Source organism: Lagopus leucura, unplaced genomic scaffold (assembly GCF_019238085.1).
Source record: "Lagopus leucura isolate 7727_CA_CO unplaced genomic scaffold, USGS_WTPT01 Super-Scaffold_806, whole genome shotgun sequence".
NCBI classification, from domain to species: domain Eukaryota; kingdom Metazoa; phylum Chordata; class Aves; order Galliformes; family Phasianidae; genus Lagopus; species Lagopus leucura.
Window position 1 is genome coordinate 7,398,390 of NW_024962260.1, and position 16,389 is coordinate 7,414,778.

Below are 16,389 nucleotides of genomic sequence, written 5' to 3' on the forward strand. Positions count from 1 at the left end.
ACCAAACAGAAAGTTAATGCTCTTTTCTGTGGTAAAGGAATTGGCTGGTTTTTAATTGCCTCACAAATAATCCATAGGCAGTTCTGAGTGGGAATAATCCGTTTGGCCACTGAACACATGAATACACTCAGTAAAAAGGGAAAAATATTCACACAGGATAAGACTTAGCAGGAGAATGGGACACCAGTGCTTTAACAAGCCATTCCCTCCTGACTACCAAGTTGGTAGAGATCTTGAGTGGGGGTACTGGTAACCTGGTGGGAAAAAATAAAGCAATCCACATAGGAAACCTTCCAGTCCCTCCTAGTAAAAGGAGATGAGATGAAAACTGGAATGACAGGCAAACACACAGTGCATGATGGGCAGAACTTAAACTAGGGGGAGACAAACAGGATGAGGATTGAGATGGCTGTCAGCAGCACCAGAGAACAGAGGAAATACCAGAAAGGAACAACACTGAGCCTCCATGTGCAACTCAAACAAGTGGATATATTACATTTCTGTATGCATTTGCTATTCTCATCCATCTTCTGCAGCTACTCCAGAAGCCAAGTGGTCTCAAAGCAGCTGCACAGACTGGCTCAACAGTATTATTGGGACTTGTTGAAAGGAGAGTACACCAGGGAGAATGAGGTAAACACAAACACTTTTTATCTTGGATATACACACACTCATTGACTGAGTAGTCCACGAACTTGCTGTGCTGATTTCAACTCCTTCTGACATTAATGCAAAGCTAGCATTAAAAAAAAAATCAACGAACACAACCAGACGCAGCCACAAAACCTTTTTGTGCTTCCTGACACCACTGCCTAGTTTCTCTAGGTAGAATACATCAATAAGATACCAATGTCCTTTACAAAATAGGTAACAAAATTCCCTGCAAGTCTCAGAACCTGCAGCTCAGGACTGACTAAGCACCAGGAGCTTGCTCTCCCCAGCACCAGGCTGCGGCCTCCAGTTCTGCCCAGTAGCTGATATTACCTTACATAAACTTTTGCAAGGTTTTCAAAGATCCACCTGCCCTAAAAGTAAATAAACAAATTAACATCTTAAGCTTCTAAAAAATAACTCTGCTATTAAAGTCTCTGATGGGGCAAAAAACAGGACAAATAGAAACCAGGTGCACTTTATTGCATCTTCCATTCATGAGCATACAAAAATAAACGCTCCACTCCTTTGCAATTAAGTTGCTCTCTGGTTGCAAGTACAGCTAATTTTAGTTTTAATTTGGGGATCTCTCTCTCAGAACTGCAGAGTATAATCAGCTCCACCATAACCTTCCATCATCATTATGAAATACCAGACTCTCTTTGGAAAATACACATTTTACATACTGAAGGTCCCACCAGCCCTTTTTCAGCTGACTGAAAGTTCAGGTTCTAACAGTGCCAAATATTGGCCGCTAAGTGGTGCTGCGAAGATCTGGTCCATGAAGATCGTACTGGTACTAATCATAGCTAACACCCCTCCTTTCCAAAACGGAGAGGATGAGCAAAGGCACACTGATTTCAAGTCCCATTAAAAATACAGGAAATATTTCCTTCCAAATGTAAATGTAAGAAAATTTACAAGCAAGTCAGATTTATATTCAAGTTTGTAAGAAGGAAAGAAAGAAAAGGTCAAGCAGATTAAATAAAAGTAGTTGAAAACATGCATCTGCCATGAGCAGAGAGCCTCCCTAATGGAATGTCCACGTCTGCCTGCTTCAGAGGCTTTGCATTCATTTCAGTTTAAATTACTTCTCTCTCTGCTAAGCTGTAGTAGAGCAGGGACAAATGCTTTTCCTATGAATCTTGCAACCACTGCAGAAGACTGCTGGCAATATTGCAATAATCACAGATATTATTCAAATATAATTGCTAATGTGAAAACACAAGCTTATAGTTGTCTCATCATACAGTTCTTCAGCTGCCCTGTTGAGTGAATCTTTTTCACAGCCTGTGAGACACAGGGCAAACTGTAAGAGCACGGAAACAGCCAAGGACTTACCAGCCAATGTTGAATTCCACGTGAGCATCAAAAAACCCAACAACAGGAGAGGTTGCAGCTTTCCAGCCTTGGATTCTGGCTCGAATCAGTCCCTCTCGTTTGTTATTGCGCACTATTTTCACCAGACCTGGGTATCTTTTATTGACATACTGGTCCAGGTTAAATTTGAGCTCAACTACAGGGGGAAAAAAATAATAATAATAAGAACCCACAAACATTCAGAATGAAATCACTGCAACAGTCTTGCAATGCTGTGCTTTACTTTGATTTATTCTGCAACAGATCCTTGGTCACTTTCACAGATACAAAGGAAGAACCACAGCTGTGGGACGGAGCAATTCCTGAGATACCAGCTCAGAAAAAAGCACTGCACATCAGAGCATATGCTGTTAGCCTTGCAAAGACAGAATATGGCACGAAGGATCTGTGCGTTGTTTTGAAGAGCTGGTTTGTCTAAATATCTTAAAATAATTACAGTTTCAATTCTCTGATGATTTGCAATAGGTTGCAAGTGGCCCCTGGTGGAATAATTCTGAACTCGGAGCAGAGTAACACGGGAGTTATTGGTTTTTTTGGGGCGTCTGATTTACGCTTTTCCTTATTGAATTAGAAAAATAACCTCAATGGATTTTGGGTCAAGATCTAATTCAGATCAGAATTAATTTCCCTTCACTCTAAGTTCTCCCTTAGATACGACTAATATTATGTGATACCAGGCTTCTTCTCTGTTAAGCTAAATGGATCTTGAAGATTTAAAACAGGCTTTTCTTTTTTTCATTTTCAGGCTTCAACCACAGATAGAGCTGAACTTGTTCACTCCTTCATTTCAGTAGGCTTACAAACAGGCAAATTACTAAAATGGTCACTGTATTTTTTAAAAATCAATCTAGCTTGGTAATTCATTTACACTACAGCTTACTCATAATGAAGCTCTTACTCAAATATATTTATTAGGAAAACTTAGGAAGCTTCCACGATATCAGGAGCCTCATTCTTCTGATCTATGTTACACAGTAGAATCATTACCATCCAAATAAAAGACCTGATAAATCTCCAGTTATCTAGAAGAATGACAGAGAAAAGCCATATAAGAGTTCACTGAGAAACAATGAATCCAATTCTCTTTTGCATTATGCTGACCGAAACACTTTGTAATCTCACGTAATTACTCCATAGGTTACAGCGCAGTAACTGAAAGCAGAATTGGACAAAAGGTTTCTTAAAACTCCCTATTCTGGGGCTTATTTTTGTTTTAGTGATTTGTTCTTTTCAGCATCCTTTCTGTCTGGGCATCTTGAAGAAGAACAGCATCTAAAAACTGAAAGATTTAAAGTTCTTGAGTAGCGGCAGAAATGCCCAACTTGAGCCTTAAAAATAAATAAATAGGATTTAGAAGCTGCAACACTTTTAGAAGATTCAATTATAACAATTTAAAGCACAACAATATTGCTAGTTATCTGTATCCTAAAGGCAATTCCAACCATCCTATAAAATAAATTGATCAGTAGCACCTTACGTGCTCACCAAGAGTCTGAGTTTTGATGGCTCTAACTGAAGTGCTATTTTTGCATTAAGGAATTACAAGACCCAACAGTCGTTTTGCATTTGCATCGCGTTTGCAAAGTCTAATTTTTTTTCCTACCAAAATGAAAAGAAAGAAATCAGATTTCATAACTTGTGTCAATTCATGTGTAAATTGTGAAGCAGCAAAGTGTGCTTCCAGGTAAAATAAACCATTTTCAAAGAGAATCTGTAATTTCACATTCCTCTGGAAACAGAACGTCAATTTTTGGTCTACTGACATTGATATTGCTCTGGCTCTCCAAATTTGGACAAAAGTTTTGTCTCTGTATAGAGATTACTTGTACAAATGTCATTAATTCTGTGAGGATTCCAACAAAGTCAACAGGGCTTATTCACAGAGTATTTATTTCTTATATAAATAGTTAATATTTACTGACAGCTTTGTGCAAGTGGCTCAGTGAATCATCTCCTCATCAAACACAAACTCTTGGAAATTCTGACTTCAGGGAGGTATGTTAACTCACACCAACGTACGGTCTGCCTTATTAGCCATTAATCAGTGGTTGTGAGCATTCATCAGTGGCTGTTCAGCTCCTTGAGCTGTTTAAATACACGCCATCTCAACGCTGCTTCATCCAAAGATAAAAATAATAATAATGTATCATGTAGAAGTGACAAAACTCCTTTTGATTTGTATTTCATGCTCACAAATGACACGAGATACAGAACCGAGAGGAAAGCTTATGTGCATTCACCATTGTCACTGTTGTCATCCACCAGAATGATCTCCTTGAGCAGATGTGAGGGGGTGTGATTCACAACACTGTGCACGGAGCGCAGGATGACAGACAGTGCCTCATTAACAAATATAAAGACCACAGAGATCTGGGGCAGGTCATCTGTGTAGGTCATCTGCTTGCACCTGAAAAGAAGAAAAGAACAATTAAAACCCAAGCAGCCAATGGGAGGTAAAATACACTGCACAATGTCCTCTCATCTTTCGTTGCTCTCCAGCAAATAGGGGTTTACAGGCTTCCTTACATCTGACATCAAATGAAGATGGGGTAAAAACTGAAAAGAAGCAACATGGCTAGGAGCAGCTAACTTCTTATCAACCAGGCAAAAAGCAAAGCTTATCTGTATGTCATACTTTTTTAATGTATCTCAGTCTCTGGGGTGTGAAAAACATCTCTTGAAAAACAAAAGAGTATCAGAGGTTTTGCTCATAAATATCCTGGAGAAAGCCCACAACCCCAGAGCTTGCTTGTGCTCCAAGGGCACCCATGAGAAAGCCTGCTGTTAATCTCTAACTAGAATTCATACTTCTAAAACTAGGACCTTCTAAAGTGAACCGTGCCCAAACAGAGCACTTGCATCACTTTCTGATTCTGCAGCTTGTGCAGCAGGAACCAATGCATGCTGTTTGTTGAACACACAAGCTCCTACTGAAGTATTTGCAAAATGAATTTGCTCCACCTCAGTATGCAGCTATCCCCACTTATGCATGTTATCATAGATAGCAGTCCATGTACCCTGCAACACCATACTGCCACGTTTTAGGAGAATTCTCTCTGGCACAGAGGCCAACTATAAAAAATTGCCTACATGTTCTCACAGTCAAAAGCCATTCCGAATTACCATAGTGATTTCTGAACCTGCTCTCTAAAATACTGCTAATTGCATCACAGGAAATGACTTTTCCTGCTCTAATCAAACTTTCTGACCTCTTGCTTATTACTTTGGCATAACGATGACTCTTTCTATCCACTACCTGCAGTCATGGGGGTGGAGAGAGTGGCAGCCACTTGACTGCTGGATCACCTTTGGAAATCTGTCATGAATTCTAGTAAAGTGCAATTATTTATAATTCCTACCCATTCCTGCACTATTTGCACAGAGAGCTGATGACTTGCCTTTGATTCCATGGCTACCACAGCTGCTAACTGACAGCTCGCTTGAAGGCCTGTACCATTGAGAGGACCTCTGTGTAGAGCTTCAGGCTAAGCTGCATTCTCACACAATCTAAACATGCACCTGGAAGAAGGACAAAGATTTACAGGAGGTGTGAACACTCTGACACAGCCTCCTCTCGGAATTTCTCCTTGAGCGTGATTTTCCTCTTGACCACACCAATGTACCAAAGAAGTCCATTACGAATACTTCAGAGACACGAAAGAGCCATCAGCTAAAAGCAGGGATCTTGCAAGATTTCCCCTGACGAGGGACAGCTTTGATCTGACAGCAATTTGCTTCAGAGCCTCACTTTATATCAGCAGGACACAGCAAATTGCATCCCAGTAAATCAGGCTGGTACCCAAGGGCTGGGTGTGCTGCCAGTGGAGCGAGGCAGAGGGCAGTCCTGCATGGGAACCCAGAGCCAAAAGGGAAGAGGGAAAGTGAAGGAATCGTGTTGAGAGCTGCAGAGGGCAAGGAGAAGAGAAAGTGCAGTGAGAACGGGGGCTGCCAAAGCAGCACTTGTAGTGGAGAGAGAGACAAGCAATTCAAGGCAAAATGAACACAGTATCGGGGCAGAGAGGCATGGATAGATGGACCAAAGTATTTTGTCCAGGAAAAAGTGGAGCCACATGGGAGAACAGCACAAGGCCTCAGTGATTTATGCTGGGCTTCATTTGACTTCTGATCAAGAAATTTGGCTGAGCCTTTCTGGGGTAAGAAGTACTTCTTTTTCTAGTAAGTATATGGAACATCTGGTGTGGAACACCCAGCCACACTGGATGCTTTTATAAAGGGCTGTTTTGAATTTATCCCTCCAAGGCTAAATAATTTCTATCATTTCTCACTGCTGTCTCCCTTCCATCTGTTCTCCCCTTTTTCTGTTAGCAGGACATAACCAAAAACTCCATTATGTTTCTATTTGGAAAATGCTCCAACCATTACACATTTGAATATTTCAACTACGACTACAGCAGGAACATCTAGATGGGCCAAGGCAAACCTCAGAACTCAATGGTGGTTTAAATGCTGCCATCATTTTACTTATTACAAGATGAAGAGCTGCAAAAGAAGCTGTCTGCCTGAGTAAACTTCTCAAACTACAGCAGTGATTTAGGAGTTCATTTCCTAAAGATTTCCAGTCAACCTTGAACTCCCAGCTCCTTAAGTCACTTCAGAAAATGAGATGGATGTGCTGAGGTAGTCAGGAGAAGGCAGTGGTCTACTAGCAAACACTTCTCATGATGTCTGAGAGCACCAGCAATCCCAGACCAGGGACCTTTTCTTAAAAATCAGAGGGTGCCTAAGTGCTTTGTTGGATTGTTGCCCAAGCCCTTCCCAACGTATTCTGTAATTAGATAGAAGCTGCAGCAATTTACAGTTAATACTTCCTTCATTTCAAGAAACTCTAACCAGCAATTGACACTCTGAGCCAAGACATTAGCAAGTCACAACCAAAGATGCTCCACCATGAAAGCACAGCCATGCCCACTGTATCCTTACAGCCCCTTGACAGCCTCGCAGACCAACAACAGACCAAGAGCATTGCATGGAGAACCGAATCCTTTGTCAGTGTCAGGAAGATACTGAAGTCCTCCTTGGTGCAGCCCTTGATTTTGGCCCCGGAGCATGGCAGAGATGTCCCCGGAAAAAGATAAGGCCATAACCAGCCCACTTACTTACAACAGCAAAGGACATCCTTCCAAAAAGTGGTTGGAGTAGCAGCCCGGAGATGGAGGGAAAGCATCAGAACTGAAGAAATTGCCCATTTCTTGGCCAGGGAAGGAGCAGGGTGCTGCCATGCCCTCTGTTTCTCTATACTCGGTCTGATCACGTTAGGAACTGTGGCTATCGGATGAAGGAGGACAATTACAGTACTGAAAACAAATCAACCAGCACTAACCGATCTGGGAGAGAACAGACAGCGTAAGTTTGACCTACATATCAGTTAGCAAAGGTCTAAGCTGGCCAGGCACGGATCATGTTTAATGTTCTCATGATGCTGAATTGCGGTTGTAAGCCGTCGCAGTGCACATCAGCAAAGGATGTGAGCTCACACAAGGAGTACTGTCTCTCCAGGGCAGACGAGCACACTGCAGAGAAACACACCACTGGATGCATCTAGGACCGGTGGTTCCAAACAAAGGCTGAAGATGCCATGGCTAATCACTTCCACGGATCAGCTGAGGATGGATTAGATCTGATATGTGAAACAGCCCTTCAGGCATCTTTCATACAACACGCTAAGCATCAGACCTAAGGCATGCTGCTGTTGTCTTGGGAAGTGTCTTTGAGAGTTCTTGCTCTGCATTGGCTACTGCAGAGCCTGGCTGGAAACCCAGAGGTATTTCCTTTGCACATGATAGAGAGCTTGATGTCAGATCATTTCTCTCTACCCTGGAGATGGTTTTCACTCATTCCTTTCCTTGCATTGAACCAGTTCCTTAAATGAACATTTCCAAGCCAGCCCCCCGAGCCCAAATGTGAGCACTGTCTGTGCAGGCACAAGAAAAGAGGAAAGGCTCTTCAGCTTGGAAATGGAGCCTTGGACATAAATCATGTACTAACACAAAAAAAGGTCACAGATTAGAAACAGAGACAATGAGAAAACAAAAGCTGTTCAGCTGAACAGCAGCCTGCTCATGGTAGCCTGTGAGCCTGTAGGCAGAAAAGAGAAAGATATTTTCTTTTGTCTGAGCCTTCATTGCCCAGTTGCTGTATTTTCTCTATTCGTATCTGATCCAGCAGAAATACGTGCCCTCTCTTTATGCTGCTCTTACAGTCCAATTGAGTTGCATTATTTTTTTGAGCAGCTGACACTACTGCTGTGCTGGTAGTTCAGTGGATTTCCAAGGCAAGGAATTCCTACTCTCTTTTTCTGGCTTTCTCTCGTCTCTGTATACTTGCTAACACCAAAAATGAGTTCTGCTTGCAGATCTTAATATACTGAGTTTAGAAATGGATTAGGCAATACATTTAGAGATTTCTGACAGCTTTACCCTTCAGGAAGAAATGCAAACAAAATTAAAGCTGCTTCATGAATCTTTAAAGTATTTAATACAAGACATGTTTTTCCAATGAACCACTGGGATGGAAATGATTGTGGGTTTCTCTCCTTCGCAAACTTGATTGGGCATGCAGAAATCTCCTCTGCAGTTCTGGCATAAAAAAAGCCTCAAACTGCTCCATACCCTGAGAGCTGCAGGATGGTTTGCATTCATGTTTTAAAGCCACAGAGGGGGAACGGGGTGCCCACAAATACATGACCAATGAAAAGACAAATATTAATATTAAAATATAATGGATCTCTTGTTCCTTAGTGCTGGCAAATACTACTTTTGAACATCAGCTCAATGTGTATTTTGAATCCAGTTAAACCAAAGGCTCAGATTACTCTCACGTACAAGGTTACCTTTTAGTACCTTAATGCTGCTCTGATTTAGTAACCACGGACAATTTACAGCAGCTAAATCTGTAAATCTAAAGGCTAGTTCAATGCCTCCTTTATTTCTCCAGAAATCTGCTGAGCTTTTACAAACAGTGCTAGGTGCAATAGTAACTTTCCAGGTGCAGAAATAAACTATCATTACTTTTTGTTCAACGCTGGCAAAACAGTGAAAATGTGACATGTTGCAAATATCTCCTTCCCCAGCATGAGTCAGAGTCAGTGCTGAGCTCATGAGGCTGACCAGTCCAAGGCAAAAGGCAGTGACAAGCTACAGAACTGATTTGCTTCATGGGTCACGAATCTGTCAGGCAGAGGGCTCCAACTCCTTCCTAATTAATTCTCCTTCCCCAAAGGTGTTAACTGTGTAAAGCCATAACATTCTTTTTCTGTTGAGGATGGATTTTCCTCCTCTATCCCAAAGAAAGAAGAATAAACAGTAAACATTTGGGTGCAAGGCCTACTTTTGCTTTCTCTTCCTGTTTTGCAGCTTAAGGAGGGCACTGCAAGAATTAAATAACATAAATAGAACCAAGCAAGGGAGCAGTGGCAGAAAACTATCACTCTGCATGTCTTGAGAGAAGAGGACCACTGTAATTAAGGGCCAGGTTATAGGAGGAGCCACAGCTTTCAGAAAAAGCCAAGGACATCTGGTAAGGCGATCAGTGCCTTTTCACCATGGCTACCCCTTCCCAGCCTATCTCTTCCCAGCGTTCCCATTATGGGATAACCTTTACTTTGATTTGTCATAAAGAGCATCAGCAGCTTTTCTTTCTTCCAGGATTTATCTGGAGAAGCACAGGTGCAAGATATAGTGCAATTCTGGTTAGGGCTGTAAGCTTGTTAGTCTAGGCAGCTCCATTAAAGGGTTTGGGGAGAGAATGTTTTTCCTCCATTGAATGACAGCTAAATAAATTGGGATAGTTTTCCCTCCACCCCTGCAAGCACTACGACACTCCTGTATGTCAGTATCTGGACACTGGTATTGACACTGACTGACTGTATCCATCAAATTTTAGGAATCTCCTTAACTGTTCTTCAGCACAAACTGTTCCTCATCCCACAGCACTTCGTACTCCAGGGGAGTGAAGGCAAGTCGACTAATTTGTCTGGTATACAGTGATACTGATGAGCATTTTCAGGGTTACAATTAACAGATCTTACGTCTACCCCATGTGATAAGTGTTCCTAGCAGCATTTTTCTCTTGCCTCCTTGATGCACTTTTCCTTAATCTGTACCCAAAAGTCTAATCGTCACTCACAGTCATCAGAAAAAAATGTCAGGCCAAATCCTTATTTATATGCTAATCACCTTATCAAAGAAAACTGTCCTTCAATATTGATCAGAAACAAATTGTGGGAGAAAAAAGATAACATATTTTCTATCAATTATGCACTTTCTTCTTAACAACCACTCTCCAAAGCTCACCTGGCATTGCTCACCTGGAACCAATTAGTCCAGATGAATTGCAGCTTTACCATGATGTGCTGCATACAACTTTAACAGAAAGCTTTTCAACGTGTTCCTAAACGTAACCTGGCAGAAGAAGAATTGCAGCCTGTGGAGGCTGATTAACCTATGCTGCATTAAATCAACGCCAAAATAACAACCGTATGCAACCACGCTGATGCCCCTTGCAGTAGGACCAGGGGTGTCACAGCACACGTCTGTTCCTGGCGACTTCCCACCTTCCCTGGCTGAACAACTGCAACTCATGCCTGTGGGATTTCCAAAAAAAAGAACAGCAGCAGCCTTTTCATACCTTAGAATGCTCTCTGTCACACTTCCCATAGAAACAGCCCGGATGTACAGAACTTTCTCTCCTATAATGCTTCCAGTAAGAACCATTTCAGGCTGGTAAACTGGCAGCTCTGCAGGTAGGACAAAGCTCCTCATGAAACAGCAGTGGTGCTCATCAGAAAAGATTTCATGAGAATCAGACATTTACTTTTGTCCTTATTTGTTTCTTTTTAAATGCCAGCTCAGTGCAACTGGGACTAACTGCTCTGCATTGTGCAGTTAGTTTGGGGAGGGAAAAAAACCCCAAAAATAAAACAGGATGTTGATTACCGTTCTACTGGGCTTGATTCCTTCCTTCTATAGGATAGGTTACTTCATGTGCATGGTAGGAAGCCTTGAGAACTGCCAATAAGTGACAGATGGGTGACTATATATGCACAATTAACATGCACAGCATGAAGAGGTCCCACTTGCAAAGCCCGTTAACCCTTACATTGAGGATTGTCGGACCCCTCAAGAACAGCTGCCACGCACATCAAGTAAGAGGCTCTGTGTTTCAGTGAGGTATTTCTGGCTTTCCTTGGGGAAATAACACCATAAACGTGTCAGCATGTCTCATAAACATATTGATTTATACACATATCAATGCTATAAACTAGTTCCAATGGCTTTTAAAACAAGCACCTTCATTAACACAAGAATGGGTAAGAGCACATGTTCAGATCCTGCCGTAGTATTTGCCTCTTCTTTTGGTAACAACTTGAATCACCAATACATTTTGAAATACCATCTGTAAGGAATTTCCACCCTACCCCCTAGTGTGCCCGTTCAGATCTGCCTATGGCTGGATGCATGCTGCATCACAAAGCATTAGGCTGATTGCAAATTAATGGACAAGCTGAAATCTGCTTTCCAGTGCTCTTCAAAACTCCCCAAAGAGAATTTATTCTCAATGTGACTTTATTTGTAATGGTACTAGACATATTTAAGGAAGATTCCCATCTAAAGTTCAAGTGACATGTATTCTGCCTTCAGATGATTTATTAGACGCTAACAGCATTTTTAGGCTCTCAAGATTTCGGAAAGATTCTGGTCCTTGTTCCCACTGGATTTTTGGCTTGCACCCTTCGTAAGTGAAAACCAGACAAGTGTTGTGCACACAGTGGTGATCTTACAAGTTCTGCTTTGAGACTGGGGATGTCTTTGAACTTGAAGCTCAACTGGAACACAAACATCTCTGAACCCAATGAATTTGTACTAAATAAAGGCAAAACCAAAGGAATTTTTCTAATTCACAATAAGAGTCATTCAATGCCAAGTTCTTACCAGCAAAATATATTCAGAAATCATTACCTTTCTTGCATGACTTTTTCAACTGAACTCTGGGAACTACACCCTCTGTGTAGGAGACAGAACATACTTTCACCTCAGTGCTTTGCCAAAACCAAGACCTGATTTTTGCTTCCCTGTGTCCTTCTGCCCAGCCTGCAATGTGCAGTCAGCTCCTCAGCTGCATTTCTGACAGCCCAGAGATGCAAAAGCAGAATATGCATCCTAAGATGCCACCTCGTATGGCAATTTCTTTCCCATCACACTCCCAGCTAATGACGTATGTTAAATAAACAAAAACAAAAACAAAACAAACACGGAGGAGATGAAATCAAAGGAATAATTTTCAATAAATGCTTTATAAGAGTAAAGTCACTGTTTCCTATTTGCACAGAAGCGTTTGCCATGTCCTTGAAGCTATTCGTTATTCAGATAATGATATGTAAATACAGAAAGTTACCCTTGACTATTAAAAAATCGCTGCAAGTAATGTAATGCTAAAAATTCAAGGTAGTTCTGTTCAGTTCTGACTATCTCAATCACTCAGCCGGCGCTCTCAGCGCTGGACAGAAGCTGAGCATCACTGCTATCGAGAAATGTAGGGCAATAAAAAAGTTTTCAAGGTAACTGTGCAGAGCTCTTCACAGATTTCATTACAGGTTTGCTGTCACGTTGCAGCGTGGTGGTAAGGAGGAGGATAGAGGAATGCAATCATTTTCCGCTATTACTTCAGCTAACAACGTTTTTTATGGTCTCGGGAGGACATACAACAATGTTTGGCAAACAATCTCTTCTTTAATGGGCTCCAGTGTTTTTCACAGGAGAGCAGCTTTAATCTCTGGTCCAATCCAGTTATGCAGCAGAATGTTTCTTTATATCTATGTACAAATACAGGATGGCTGAAGGAGTAAACAACTAAACAGAGGTTGGTCATAAATGGCACAAACCCATCCCTCACTGCCTGCTGAACATGTACTGAGCAGCTCTCAATGCTGCCCTGCCCCAGCAGCAACAAGAGCAGTGGTGGCCCCAAAAGGCAGTGCTTCCTCAGACATCTCAGCGCATCGAGGTGATGCAGGAGCCTATGTGATTAACAAGCAACGGCCTTGAAATGTTTAAGCAGTAGTCACAGGGTTTTTCCTCTAGCTTTAAATAGATCGGTTTCTATCAGAGTGAAAACGGACCCAAGTTTATGGTATGTGGGAAGAATTATGGTTCAAACAGAGCAGTGTTCCAAGAACAAATGCATAAAGAACATTGATTTAGCACTGAAAATGGGAGTATTAAATCCATGATGTTTAGATGCTTTATATGAGAACCTGGCAGCAGTCACAGCATGTTTATGAAAAGGCATGGCAGGCAGGCAGGGAGGACAAATGAAGGTGCATGTGCCATGGGCTCTTTCCCCATCACACAGAGGGAGGGAACTGCCCGACAAACTGAGCCTCTTTAACTGTAGATGATGGAGCACATCTGGAGAGCTCCATGGACTCGAGAGCAGGACCCTGCTGATTAAATCACTGGGCAAGCAGCTTTGTGAAAACCTCACAGCAGCTGGATACTGATGTGCTGATGGGACTTGACTCCTCTTTACATCTTTCTCAGTGACAAGGCAGGATTGTTCTTCGATTATTACAACTACTTTGCAAAACACCCCATTCAAACAAAGCAGTTAAGCATGCCTCATATTCACTGGGTTACTCATACACTTATAACTAGGAACATATTTAAGTGTTTCATTGGACTGCAGCCTAATCGCACTTTTATAGCTTTTGTTTAAATTAAAGGCTAGCTAGAGGTGAGCAGCACAGTATTCAACTATTTCATGCGTTTAGAAGTTAAATGTTAAGAAGAATTTCTTACCCTAGAATTATTTCAAGCACTTCAGAAAATTTGCATTAGATTCCATTTTTGTTACATTTAGAAATAAAAACATTTAAAAAAATCCTACAACATTTGCTGTCTAGCAGGGACTGATATCTAGGGTGTACACTTCATAACAGCAAAACAGTTTAACACACTGGGAACTTTGATATTTACGAGCTCTCATCCCAATTCAGAAAAGAGCAGTTCAGTGTGTGCCCTCTTTTCACTGTGGCTGATAGAAATCAGGCACTTGTCCTGACCAGGCAATGTACTTGAGTGTGACTTCAAATATTTGACCAAACCAGGTACAAGTGCTTGGCTTTTCACATCTCCCATTTCAGCAGTTTAACATTCATGCACTGCTCTTGCCCAAATCTGCCTGCTTAGAAGCAATTCCCTTTGTTATTCTGTGCTGTTTTGAAGTCACATCCTCAATATTTGAAGAGTGAAATTAATTTGCCACCAGAAACAAAAGTAGCACTAAGTGCTCTGCACAGGAGGAGCAGACTGTTCCCGTTTCCTGTCTGCCCAGCAGACTGAAGCCCTGTTCACAACCACGTCCTTCTTCATCCCCCACCTACAGACAGACACACTCAACCTATTGCAGCTGGGCTATTTGCTCAAGCCATCTCACAGGGAAACTTTCCCCTCCTTGTTCCCAGAGATTCCCAAATCTGTCAGGCAAAGAGCTGAGTGCTCCTCTATGAGCAAACAGAATGCATATTCCTCACCACTTGGGCATGCTTGGGTTAATAACACCAAGGCAATAAGCCACTGAACTAGCTGTAGGTCATGTATTTATTTCCAGGCAGTGTAGAAAATATAGGAGCAAAGCTTCAATGTCATTTTTATCTCCACTTCAATGTGAACTGCACCATGACCCTCTGTGAGAACTGTGTCCGAACAGAACATCAATGCAAGGAACAAAGGCTACAGCTGCTCACTTTGTGGATAGAGGTAACTAAAATTACTGCTTTCCTTTGGAATTTAAGGGGTACAGCCCAACTCAGCAACAACACCCAAGGGTATTTTGGCGCACTGTTCTAATTATTGTTGCTGCTATTACAGTTAATTTATCATCACTCAAGTCTGAACTGTCACTGCTGCCAGGAAGGTCTGCTTCACACTACCCCAGTGGCTAGCCCTGTGCTAGGTCATTTTGAAGACAAAATACATAACTGCAGGCTAACGGAAGTCTTCGAGTGTAGAACAAACAATATACTCATCCCTTGGAGCAAAGAAAATCAACTAATTAAGGGACTAGTTGACAATCTGAAGGCAGCTCACACAGGGCTCTGTTTTGAGGGAGCTTTCTGCATAAGCAATACAAAATTAGAGATGAAATTTCTTGTAATTTCTAGTTACCTCATGCCTTGTGTGTGCTGCTAAGACCAAGGGAGTTTGGATTTCACTTGCTGACTGCGTGGCAATCGTCCTCATTTTCTGCATTTAATTCAGACATGTAAGGAGAGATGTGTCTGCCTGGGTAGCCAGCCCTGCTGTTCACCACTGAATGGCTTCCTGTCATTGCTTAAGCGATTCTTTTGTGATACATCAACTATACTAAAATCCTCTGCAGAAACTGGAAAAGATGTTGCCTCCCCTTCTGTCACTAATGTTAATCTTTTGGTGAGCTAGGACCTCCCCGCTTCCTTTCAGGGGAGGAGAGATAAGAAACACAGATTGGGAGCATATTCCCAATGCTATTTTCATGTCCATGCCAAACAAACATACCAGGGGTTGTCAGAACGGCAAACTGAGGGTTCTTAGCTTTAGAATCTGCAGCCCATAGCAAGTTCCTTGGCAAAGGAGAACTTTGCCTCATATCATCACTGACTACAATCGTAGGCACTCATCTTTCTAAGACAGAGCACATACTTGAGCACTGAATGAAAGAAATGATACACTAGAAAAAGGGAGCATGCCGTGCTTTTCCCCAATGACCTGCTGTTACAGTACTTCAGCTCGTTAAAGTTCCATTACAAGCTTTGTGTGCTAAAGGAAATTTCTCAGTTGAATCTCCACAGTGCTCACAAGGCTATTCCTCCCAACGCACAGAATCATCAAGAACCACAGAAATCAGGAATCTGATTTTACACCACATTTCACACACTGATCTCCTCTTATACATAGAAAGTGCATTTGCTGAGCCTTAGGAACACACACTGTGAGCTGCCTGCTCCACAAGGGTCGCTTGTACGTTCCTACGCAGACAAAGAGACGGCCAAGCCTGACCTGGCTCTGGCTTTACAAAAGAGACACGAAGCTCCTCAGGGCTTGCTCCATGTTTCAAAGAAGTGTCCAGGTGGGGACTCTGAACTGCTGCAGGATTTCTTGAAGCCAAAAGGATACAGATCAAAGTTGCACGCATTCACCTGAACAATCATTTCTTCCCATGGTCGCCAGTTGGTCAATCAAGGGAAAATAGGGCACAGACTGCACGGGAAGCAACTGTGCTGGGACCTCCCCTGGAGCTGCACCCGGCAAGGTGACCTGGTTTGGCACAGGTTTGTTTCTGAGTCTACAGCAGAAGGTTTAG

General features: G+C 42.1%; 1 protein-coding gene across 9 annotated transcripts in view; it reads right to left on the bottom strand.

Annotated features, from left to right (window-relative positions):
• Positions 1 to 16,389, bottom strand: part of GALNT9 (polypeptide N-acetylgalactosaminyltransferase 9) — a 151,581-nt gene that overhangs the window by 69,989 nt on the left and 65,203 nt on the right. For 8 of the 9 annotated variants that reach the window (XM_042865940.1, XM_042865941.1, XM_042865942.1 and 5 more), the window contains 2 exons: positions 4,272 to 4,438; positions 1,993 to 2,167 (listed from right to left, as the gene is read on the bottom strand). In XM_042865940.1, the coding sequence (XP_042721874.1) occupies positions 1,993 to 2,167; positions 4,272 to 4,438 (342 nt within the window). Of the gene's footprint in view, positions 1 to 1,992; positions 2,168 to 4,271; positions 4,439 to 7,152; positions 7,318 to 16,389 lie in introns of all 9 variants that reach the window. The other variant, XM_042865945.1, reaches the window with a different exon arrangement.